The sequence below is a fragment of the Rissa tridactyla genome, chromosome 1, assembly GCF_028500815.1.
Source record: "Rissa tridactyla isolate bRisTri1 chromosome 1, bRisTri1.patW.cur.20221130, whole genome shotgun sequence".
Taxonomy (NCBI): domain Eukaryota; kingdom Metazoa; phylum Chordata; class Aves; order Charadriiformes; family Laridae; genus Rissa; species Rissa tridactyla.
Window position 1 is genome coordinate 33,277,071 of NC_071466.1, and position 12,365 is coordinate 33,289,435.

The 12,365-nt window shown below is 39.4% G+C and overlaps 1 protein-coding gene across 13 annotated transcripts in view; it reads right to left on the reverse strand.

Annotated features, from left to right (window-relative positions):
* The window catches only part of FNDC3A (fibronectin type III domain containing 3A), a 123,413-nt gene that overhangs the window by 41,263 nt on the left and 69,785 nt on the right, over nt 1–12,365 (reverse strand). For all 13 annotated transcript variants that reach the window (XM_054211432.1, XM_054211442.1, XM_054211412.1 and 10 more), the window contains 3 exons: nt 7,877–8,114; nt 4,530–4,802; nt 2,449–2,507 (listed from right to left, as the gene is read on the reverse strand). In XM_054211432.1, the coding sequence (XP_054067407.1) occupies nt 2,449–2,507; nt 4,530–4,802; nt 7,877–8,114 (570 nt within the window). The remainder of the gene's footprint in view (nt 1–2,448; nt 2,508–4,529; nt 4,803–7,876; nt 8,115–12,365) is intronic.

A 12,365-nucleotide genomic window follows, 5' to 3' on the forward strand; every position in this document is an offset into this window, starting at 1 on the left:
ACCACCATCTCCTGGTTCACTTGTGGGAGGGTGAGGAAATGTTTTCTTGGAGAAACGGTGGGAGAGTTGATTCTGATGCTGCAAGGCCTGAGTAGGTAACACAGCCTCACTTTCTCTTATCATGTCACACCTCCCCAAGCTGTAACATCAGCCAGTCTTCCACCCACCCACAGCTCTGACAATCCCTTGCCTTCACCAAGCATAAGCCTCTCAAGCGCTGGAAGTTTGGCTTTTTGCCTTGTGTACACTGTCTAGTCTGTAGCAGACTACTACTGCCTAAGCCTGTGATGTCTTCTGAGGTCTGCAAAGAGATGACTTGTAGGCAGACAGCTACACACAAGTGAGGACATGGTGGGAAGGAGAAATAGCGTGCTTGCCTAAAAGGCGTGGATGGTTGAGTGTTGAGGGTGGAAGGAAGTGAAAGAAAAAAAGACAGTACTGGCACTCCATTGCTTTTTTATATGTCATTAGCAACACAGCAGAAGACACCACCTGTTGATCATACTTCTCACAGTCTCACTCTAACCACCCCAGGAAGCTCAGAGTTGTCATTTCCCTTGGCAATGTGGCCACTGACTGGATGCCTCAGACTTGGATGGCATCCCGTATGCCCTGACCACCAGCAGAGGACTGTCCATACATCTCGAGAACTGATCCCCTGACCTCTAGTCCGGATAGAAAGGATCATCCACATTCTCATGAAGTTAAGAAGGGCATAGCAGGCACTCGTGATTTCAGAGCTCCTGAGAACACTGTTGTCCAGCGTGCCCCAGTGACAGCACTATCTTGCAGCAAGCTAACCCTGCAGCAAAAGTTGTTTCTGCATCCATTCTGGTGCGGTATGTAGCTAAACTAGGCACGTGTTCCCTTACTGGGACAGACTCTCATGACTCAAGAGTCAAAAGGGGTCAAAGACACCAGTCCCTTTTAGCTACACAGCCCTGATCCATTCCCAAAGTAGGTATGTTTTGTGCAGTGAACAGCAGGGACCATACAGAAAGAACAGCATCTTAACTGTGTTAAAAAAAAACCAAAAAAACAAACAAAAGGCTATTCTAATCTTGAACACAATGGACCAGCATGAGTAAGAAATCTTTCCTGCTTCGCTTTGAGAATGGAATAGAATTCTTAAACAGTATTTTGATGCATATTTTCCTAGAATGTGTGTGTATATAAGTTATTTATATTTTATATATTTTTACATATTTTTTAATATATATATTTTAATAGCAAATGACTCTCTGTAATTCTTTCTGGCTCCATCCTACAGCAAGCCTGGAGCCTTCAGATTCACTGCACAAGTCTCTACTGCTGGATCTAACAGAGTGATAGCAGCAAGTGTTTGCTAACATCTGTGGAGACGAGATGCATAGCTGGGCAGTGAAACAACAGGCAGCAAAACAAAATCTCTGCTGGTAGGACTTTGCAGGGGCTTGCTGTCGGAAGAAAGATGAGACGTGGGAAAGCTGGATTACATTCCAGGTCCTGGATAAAAATCAGTGCTATCAGATGTAGACTTACATTAATTTCTTACAGCCATAACCCCTTCTGACCCTTCTTCTCCAGCTTCTTGAAGTCTGGTCCTAATCAACGGGTCTTCATTCCAGTCTGTATTCCTTGTTTACTCCACCCCAGACTTCAGCCCTTTAGTCTCTCAATAAAGTTCTGGTATCCTTGTCTCACCAATCTTCACCTTCCTCGGGTGGTTTCAGTCTCTTGCTACTACTGCCCACTATCCCCACCACTCTGAGTCTTACCAACAAGACTATCACCCTTTTGTTATCAGTCTGCTCGTAAAAATAACAAACAGCTTGCTCTTCAAACTTTTCAAGCAGGTAAAGTCAGAAGCCCACTGCTAACAGTCACCTGCCTTGACAAATTTTATGTCTCTCTTTCCTGGACGTGCCAGAGACTCTTAAAGAGAAATCTGTCACAATTGTTCTTTACTTCTCAAATAAGGTTTTCCAAACCCTCATTTTTGGTCAGGTTTCCAAAACCTTGCCAGGTATCTCTCATGGCTAGAGATATCCGGTGTGTAAAATTGTTGCCTGGACAGTTAAAACTAAACAATATTACCGGAAATTGAGAACACTTTTTACAGTAAGAGATGATGTTTAGCATCATCTTATGTTAAGCATCACCATTACCTTACTGGCAACGTTACAAGCTCTTTCTATATATATTTTTTATAACTATGTTAATATTGAGATTTCACAGAGTGGCCAAGAAGAATTACACATAATACATATCAAGACAATTTTAGCTTCATAAATGTTAATATACTAAAAATTACTTTGGTCATTTACATTTCAGTGACTAGAAGTTAAGCAAGTTTTCTTTAGTGAGGGAAGTTAAAGATCCTTCAAACTTGGAGAGAGAAAAGGAGGTGTAACAGTGTAAAATAGCAACAGATACATTCTGATTTTATGGAAAGCTTAATTTACTTACCACTGGCTTGGCTATATTAGAAAGAAGTGCTTCAAGTGCTTTTGTTTCTTCATCCTTTTCTTAAAAAACAAAATCAAAACGAACAAAAATTACCCATGAATATCATTCAGTGACTTTACAGTGAAATAGCTCTTAAAAGTCAACAACTGCACATAGACTAAAGTATTTATAAAATAGAACACCTTGCCAACTTGCATTCATCTAGGGCAAAATAAAACCAAAAAAAAACCTCCCAAAGAAGTTGTTAATCTAAAACTATATCTAAACCTGTTCTATGATTTATGGAATACAGAAAGCCTGGTTATCTTTTATTAATGTATAACTTTAAACAAACTACTGCTCCGGAGAACTTAAACTCTTGGCTGAGATATTTCCTATAGATTCCTCTTTGGATGTAGACGCAGTCAAGTTACAGTAGTTTAAATGTTACTGCATATCAGCTGGAAGACTACTGGTAACACTGCTGGCCTCCCCCAATTGCAAGGGCAAACCTCAGCTTAGCCTTCAGTTACATCTCAGGCAAAGAATCTAAGGTGTTCTGTTTCAGCTGAAGGTACAGTTGAGGTTTATAAAGTATATAGAAAGTGGTTTATGTACTTTCATCCCCCCAATATTAAAATTTTATTATTTCAATAGTGAAAGTGAATAGGCTGCTCAGTTTTGAAGCTGTGGACAGGCATTTTTAATTCACTGCCTTAAACTAAAATGAAAAATAAAAGAAAAAACAAAGCCTTTAAAAAACACAGGTCAAATTAAACTAATTAAATGCATTTCTGACTTCTATTTGTTATTACAAGTTTAAGTCATAGTACATAATTTTCCCAAATGTCTCCTTAATTAAATAATTTTGAAAAGTTTCCATTTTTCATATGGAATACTTCTAAGGAACCGTTAACATAATTTTCATAACATATGTAAGCAACACTACGTTTCATCACCTGTGCCTTGGTAAAGTTAGCTCACAGGTAAACACCAACGAACCGAAAGTAAACTGAAGCCAAGACAAATGCCAAACTGGAACTATAGCGGCAAGCATTCATTCAAGTTTGGAGCAGCTCTTCCCAACTTCTGAATTCAGGTTGTATCTCAAAGGTGTGTCCCTTGGTACTAAGCTTTCACAGCGTATCATCGACACGTTTTTAAACAGCTCCTGTAGGTTGAGATTTCCTGGTCTTGCTTAGATGTACTTTCTTTGCATTCCTTTTGGTTTACAGCAATCGAATACACAGTGGCACAGAATAATCACCTCAAAGCAAACTTCAGTGAGTTGAGAAAGTCACGGTTTATTTCCCTCAGCATCACTAGTTACAGCTCCCTATTCTGAGAAAATTGCACTCGGCTGACGGCAAGTCTTTGACGTTATGTTCTGAATCTGAAGTGCCATGACAGTGACCTGAAAGTTGCATAGTGACACATCATCACATTCAACAACTGTATGACCAAGACTGAGTGAATTCAGTCCATTTATGAGATCGCAGGCTTTCCAGTGAAATAAAGGTATTAATAATAAATACACTCCCTGTGGTAGTGTCTTAGAAAACATGAACTCACACAGACTAACGTGTGAGGACCAGTCTTTTTCTACAAAGGCCTTTCAATAATGAGTTGGTAGGGACAGGTGTTATGTGAATTTTGTGTAACACAGCAGCATCTCTTTTACAAAATACTTCTCTTTAACAAGCTGAATGTACATTTCCTGTATCAGACGCCTGGTTCTTTCCATGTTTTCTGCAATATCAAGCAGGCCATCAATATTCAGCAATTCCTTAGAATGTAAGCACCAATAACTTTGGACAAAGCACAGATATTTCTTTGAACAGTGTTATGAAGTATGACTAATAAGATTTGCTCAAATCTACGTGGAGACTTGCATGTCAGTAGTTTTGTTCTCTTAGGCCCATCGTTCCAGTGTGATGAGCAGGCTGATCGCCCTTAACTCCGTTCTATATAAGTCAGGGTAATTATGGGCTACTACCCAACTCCAAGATTGTCAAAGTGTGGTTTTCTACCTAGAAACGCTATGCTCAGCCAGACACTGGAGTCACATAATGTATATATATATTATCTTTATTAACACTTACCTTCTACTTCTGCATCTGGCTGAGAATTGCTTTTTCCTTTAACCAAAGACTTGCTTTTGGTAGAACCTGTGCTTATACCAGCTGCATCCTGTCCTTTTGTAAGTCCATTATGTTCACTTGTAGGAGATGGACATTTCTGAGGAGACGACGGAGGACTGTTTAACTTATCCTTCTGAGTTCCATGTCGATCTTTTAATTTTTTTTGTAACCTTTCATATGTTTTACTAGACCTTTCGTCTCTAAAGTTGGATCTTCCATGAGCAGGCAGAGTATCTAAATGAAAGTAAACAAGAAAAAAATTAAAAAGAATCACTAAGAACAGAATGTAATTAAAAATCTATTTAAAAATGCTATGCTATGTGCATTAACTGCACGCTTGTGTGTAAAATTACACCTCTGTTTCTGTTGGAAAACTGAAGTGTCCAGCAGGTAAACTGATATGAACTAATTGGACATTAACAACATGTTAGGGGAGAAAGTATAATCTTTCCTTCCTGTATCTTTTTCCTACTTAAAAATTATTCTTAAAATGTTTCTATAATCTTCCTTGAGCTGTAAGGTACAGGACAAAGTCAGCACAGAAAAAATGTGCTTACATGGGAGGAGGTTTGCTCTTATGCTGAATAAAAAATACAGAAGTTTTAGGTTTTGGAATGCAACTAGAGCTCTTACTTTAATGGTGCTTCAGCAGAAATCAGCTGGAAAAAAACCCAAAAAAGCATAGGGCAACTGAAAGACATTAAAAGGTTGAAGGCAGTATGGCTAGGTCTTGTAAGTACATTATACCTGTACACAGTAACCCAAGGCATTGCTGCTGTATCACCAAAGACCCATCTCTAAGTCAAAACGTGGCTTTGGAAAAAAGTCAGTACTAGCCTAATGAAAAAAAGTAAATTGCAGATTGGTGAACTTTTCTATCCAATTCTAATATTTTTATCCATTTTCACCTTCATGCCTCTGTCCTGGTTTCAGCGGGGATAGTTAATTTTATTCCTAGTAGCTGGTATAGCACTGTGGTTTTGATTTAGTATGAAAATAATGTTGATAACACACTGATGTTTTAGTTGTTGCTAAGTAATGCTTATACTAAGTCAAGGACTTTTCAGCTTCCCATGCTCTGCCAGCAACGAGGTGCACCAGTAGCTGGGAGGGAGCATAACCAGGACAGCTGACCCAAACCAGCCAAAGGGATATTCCATACCACATGACGTCATGCTCAGTACATAAACCGGGGGAAGGGGTGATCGCTGCTCGGGGATGGGATGGGCATTGGTCAGTGGGTAGTGAGCAACTGTATTGTGCATCACTTGCTTTGTATGTTCTGTTATTATTCTTATTGTTCTCTCTTCCTTTGCTGTCCTATTAAACTGTCTTTATCTCAACCCATGAGTTTTTCTTTTTTTTTCCCCATTCTCCTCCCCATCCCACTGCAGGGGGGGCACAGTGAGCAAGTGGCTGCGAGCGGCGTGTATTTGGCGGCTGGGGTTAAACCACAACAGCTTAGAAACAGCTTACTGACTCACGACTTTAAAATAGTGCACCACATGGCACCAACTCTTTCCTTAGCGTAACCCTATCTATGATAAATGATGAAAGCTTTGAAAAAAATACATCCTTCAAAACTAGAATAGAATTTGTTCATTTTCAGGTAAGGTGGATCACTTGGTCTGAAGAATGAAGTTCATTATTTGTTATTCCTTATGTGCTAGGAAGTATAGAAAACAAGATCAAATGAAAACTTCCTTTCAAGAAGGATAAAATCACAAAACTAGAGAACTTTTCAGTTTCTGTTTTTTTTAGGTCAGCTTAATTCCCTGAAAATTTGACAGAGGACTACTAGATAAGCTGTGACTATTTAGAAATTTGATCTTCACTACCATTAGAGACTTAGGTGGTCTTGTTAGAGAACTACCACGGTCTAAGTGCTTCTGGGTTTCCATCCCCCCTCTTAAATTCAGATTCCTCATGTAAGAGCCTAACTGTGGACTTTGACTTCTGAAAGCCAAAGTCAGTGGTCCATAATTATGGAATCTGTAGCAAATATGTAACAAATCAAAGCATCCCTAATCCTCTTAATTCCCTAAATCCAAAAGCATCTTCCATATATATTTAAAACAAAGCAAAACCAAAGAATCCCACTTTATAATTTTTTGTTATATTAGCAGTTTAGCAATTATCATTGAATTCATATTTAAAGGGATATAACCGAGCAGCAGAAATCTAAAAAATGCTATTCCATTAAGAACTATCCTTTATCTTTTATGCAGTTAATTATCATACTCCAATCTCTTACTTTAACAAACTAAAAGCAAACAACTGCCATCTACAGGAAACCAAGAAATTAATAAAAACTTATAAATAAGCACCCAAAGAGCATCTAAAAATGAACTGTTATCAAAGTAGCACAAGGAACAAATAAAGTACAATTTAAGAATACAGAAACACTAAGAATTCCACCAAGATCAAGACATTAGTATATTCTTAGCTGATGGCTTTTTACAACATGACTATTTAAGCACATTGACTACATGGAGGACATTTTTAGATGATTTTAGTAGTAGCAGCACAGAACACTGAGAATCTACACACGTAGCGACATGACAAAGTTACGTTTAGTCTCCCCCTCCATAGCTTCTAGCTTCTCTCTCTAGAAACAGCAACCTGGCACTATTGTCTTTCAAGGTCAGGACCTGCTTTATAGCAGAAGTTTATCTAAAGAAAAGCAAGTCTACCAGAAATGTAAATATTAATCTAAGAATGCAGCCCCTGAGTTAGCAGACACGTATGCTTTGCTGCTAAACAGTATTAAAGGCAGACGTCAATAGCACTACCAAGGACAACTTCAACTACAATATTAAGTTTAGGTTGGTGGCACCAACTGATTTTTACTCAAGTGGGTCCTCAATACAGGCACTAGACTAAATGCATACAGTTTTATGAAAAACAGCTATCTTTTTTTTCATAATCAATACTAAGAACTGCTGTTTCACGCTTCAAACAGGATACCTGCAAGACATGAGACCTCAGAACAGTGCTCAGGTATGGATTTAAACATTTAATCTCAGGGGAAGACATCAACTGAATCACTACAAACACTTCCTGCATTGCTTTCCTGGACGTGCTTAATGGATCATTGAATAGACAAGTCAAATTGACGAAAATAACTTCTTCTAGAATAATAAACTTCATTAAAAACAAGAATGGCACCCTCATGAAACTTTTGTGTATAGCTGTCATTCAAGCTATAACTTCCTTGATAAAGCCCATACATCAGCACAACAGATGCTGGAAACGTATAGAGCACTATTTCCTTTGATAGAACTTGCAATATTGGATAAGCTACTTACCCATATCGCCGTATACTTGAGAGGTGTGGTACTGTGGAATGTACTGCGTTGCCATATCACCGGCTCCGGTCACGGGTGAGTATATATGACGTGGTGGAGGGGGTATCATGGCTGGAAGAGGAAGGAAGCCAGGCAGTGGGGGATGCGGAGGCCTGTGTATCACTGCGTGACCACCAGGATGAAATTCTGGAGCCTGGGGGACCACCACAACCCTTCGAACACCGTTGTCCTCAATAACCTGTACAGGGAGAGACACCACGTACCAAAAAAAAGAAATGCTTAGTAACACGCAAAAGAATGAATGTGCTTGGAATGACAGTCTGAAAGGTATGTTTCTATAAGCAAAACTAGTCATGGTAAAACCCTTAAATTTGAGAAAACGGAAACACAAGAGCCTAAGAAAACCCACGACTATTAAAGAGCAATTTATATTCTTTTAAAGTGTATTAACTGCAATAATGCCAATAATTTCTCAATGTGACGGGGAAAAATACTGTTAAAAAAATCTGACACTGACAACATCTTATAAACAACGAGGTACACCTACGGCATGAGCCTTCGCTTCTCCCCAGGGTCCTGTTTCCACCCTCATTCACATTGCTTGTACGCGACACTGATCCTATGGTTGGTTCTACAGTACAACAACTAGATTGCTCCCTAGAAGTGGTTTGGTGGGTGTAGGGGTCTGGTGGAGGGCAGGCACAAAGTACCGATGCAGAAAATGCTCTTCGCTAAACGAGGGTCAGTCATCAACAGGACCAGAAACAGGGATTCCTCCCTGAAGCGTATCACAGACACGGAAGACTGCCATCATGACCCTCTCTGGATGTTTGTATGACTAGTGGTAAATTCACAAAAATAGGTGACTGTTGGTAACATCTAGAGATGATCTTGGCATAATTTGCCTTGTACGTATCATGGTGACAGTACTTTAGCGTCTGTGATGCTGATGAATAAATTGTTCTCCACTTCCTAGTAAAATGCTGTAAAATAATGCCACAGCAGGGATTGCAATCTAAGTTCTTGGATGAAACATTTATACAGAAAAGGAGGAGAAGAAGAAAGGAATCTGGAACATCCTGGCTACATTCAAAAGCAGGGGACAAGGCAACCCTATGACGTAAGTTTTCAATGACATTTGAAATGAGGTGGAGACATACACACATACAGCAATAGGTAACCTGGTGCAACAGGAGCAGATCAATATATCAAAGCACTTAGCGCTAAGCTGCTTTCAACTCTACTGTTTAAGCTTAAGCGATTATGCTTGGCTAGATTTAGTCCCATGCCCTGGTGACCAAGTCCACGACAGAAAGCAGCTTGAGGGATCAATCATTGGTTTTACCATGTCCCCATTAGGGACTGGTGTGCATCTGGTACCTCTGGAACGCAGCTTCTGCTTTTGTTTTCTCTGACAGCATTCTAATTTGTACACCCTAAAATTACACTGCTAGCTGAACTAATGCGAGGTAAGTGAGGTTGGTCTAGGAAATTATTTCAAAACTTCACTACTGTACTGAGAAAGACAGTTACGTAGATGCATCTGTACGCTTCTGGTGTAATGGTAGAATGAAGATCTCCATGCATATGCAATATCATTCAGAAGACATAAAAGTATGTACGTAATGGAGCTGATCCCACCTTACTTACATAAACAGAGAGCTGGAAATGAATATAAATGACCTAAGTAAACACAGCTTTAAAATACATACATACTCTAAAAAATGGGCTGACTATTTTCAGTATACGGAAATTGTCCCTTATTGGGAAAGAGTAATTTCACTAAAGACAACACTCTTCACATCTGTGCAACCATAGCTGTGTGGCATCTAAACGCAGGATATATTAACAGCACTAAATACGACTAGAACTTCTGCTGTCCAATAAAATTCTCTAAACGCTGAAACACAGTTTTAATTATTTAAGTCCTTTTTGCTTACACAAAAAACCTTGCAATTCATCATGAATTTATGAGCAGATTCAGACTACACAGGAAGCAGCTTCCATAAAAACCAGGCTACTTAGTTTATAATTTATTTGTTTTCTTGGGTCTGCTAATAGCCTAAGTAACTCAGAAATACGATACTCGATTCATAGCAGCAAGGACCTTAAGTTTAATAGTGTAAAATGAAAAGTTTGACAAGTTTGTAACTGTGTCTCCAAATCAAACATCAACTCAACCGTAAGCCTCTACCATGCAACTACATAGATAAAAACCCTCCAAAAAGCAGTAAGTGCACCATGTCAAGTGTATCATCTTAAGTTTAAAAATAAACAAGTTATCTATAATCCTAATTGTGCTAGCAAAACACATAGTTCTGGCATAGGCCTGCTTGGTTGAGTGAACCAACCAAACACCACTAGAAAACTCATTACAGACAGCTTGGAGAGGATGAATAAAGATGAGATGGAGAAGAGAAGGCTCCGGGGAGGCCTTATAGCAGCCTTCCAGTACCTAAAGGGGGCCTACAGGAGAGATGGGGAGGGACTCTTTATCAGAGACAGAAGTTATAGGATGAGGGGTAACGGTTTTAAACTAGAAGGGGGTGGATTTAAATTAGATATTAGGAAGAAATTCTTTACTGTGAGGGTGGTGAGGCACTGGAACAGGCTGCCTAGAGAAGCTGTGGATGCCCCATCCCTTGGGGGGGCCAGGTTGGACAGGGCTTTGGGCAGCCTGGTCTAGTGGGAGGTGTTCCTGCCCATGGCAGGGGGGTTGGAACTGGATGATCTTTAAGGTCCCTTCCAACCCAAACCATTCTGTGATATGTATTTTCTTTCAGAGTTTTAGAACTACAGTTCCAAAAGGAGAGGAAGGGAGAAGTAAATCGACTTATGAATCACTTTTTATTTATGTGATATAAGAAAAATAAATATGCTTTATTCTGTAGTAATCCCAAACTTCCAACAGAGGACAGTATGCTGCATCACTGTCAAATAGGAATTGAAGCAAGCAGAGGTACAATAAAACTAAATGAAAACAGATAGACAAAAGATGGTTATGCTGAAGTTGTTCTTCCAGGCTGATGGCTTTAGACATTTACCTGGTTTCCATTTTCTCTCAAAACCTGCAGTTGCTGACATTTAAAAATATACTATACCTGAAGAAACCATGTAAGTTACTTTTCTGGGACTGCATTAAATCTGGGATAACTCTTAGCTCGATAGTGTTAAGACTTTCCTGTTTGCAAGACTACTATCAAATCTTCTGGCTTGTAACAGGAACTTCCATCATAAACCACAACAGCTGGTATGTTTTGTCAGCAGTAAATACTTCAGACGCCTTACAAACTACAGGTTTTCCTGGACTATGATACTTCTACTCAGATGAAAACAGCAGATATGAGCTCATTCCACCTGTATTCTGAGCTGGATAGATGGGAGACACCTTTAGTTCCAAAGTCAGAGAGCTGTGTTAGCACCACACCTGCTTTAACTAACAAGCTCCAGTGAAAGGCTAACGAGCCTGCCCCAGCAAGGCCCAGGCCTTCAGCTTGTCTGCTGCAAGCTGGCCTCAAAGGAAGGATAAATGAATTTCATAAAGATTACTCAGATTGTCACAGGCTACACAACTTTTTAAACATTCAGTACTTCATCAATTGAAATTAAGTATGGTAAAATTTTGCATTTCAGTAATCTCAAAAATTCTTCCAGTTCTTTAAAAATGAATTCTAATAGGAATCAAAACTTTTTACGGTGACCTAAAGATAAATGGACTTTTCTGATTATTTTTAATTCACATTTCTTCTGCCTGTTTGGGAACTCAACTATGCTATGAAGGATACATTAATCAACTTATCAGCCAGCTTTCAACAGATGAAAGGTAAAACCACACAGATGCCATGTATTAGTCTGGCCAACCCAACAGCCTTTTCTTTTGCTAGAGGACAATTTTTCATGCAGTGCAGATAATTAGTCCAACATCTGCTGGACACTGCAGGTTTTTTGATTGCATTTTATGTGTTGTAATCTCTTCTGAGTGTACACCATGGGGTGCACACTGAGTCGGAGGTAGGCCGGTCATAACAACAGAACATCATGGGAAAGACCTACATTATGGCGGGTGGTATTCATCTGCTCTACCTTCCAGGTCTGACCTACTGACCCCTAGGCTTGTTTTATAGTTGAGGGAAAGAAAGAGACACCATGTAAAAAGCCACACATCTCGTTATAATACAGGTGTCCAAAATAGCTGAGAGGAATCATCCTTTTAATCTGCTTTAAAGAATGTCCAGGTTATCTAGCTCACACTTAATTTTCAGGCACCTAAATTAGGAATTGCGCAGCTGTGAGAAAATCAGAGCCCTGTTTTAAGATAAGCTGTAGAAACATGTATTATGTGATAATATATCCCCAGTGGACAGCTGCCATTTTTTCCACACTGTTTGCTACACTTTTTCTAATTGATCTGTTTTACTGCTTACCTGCAGGGCACTTTCCAACATGAGCTATGTATATACATAAAATTATATTGGTGCCAAGAGAGAAC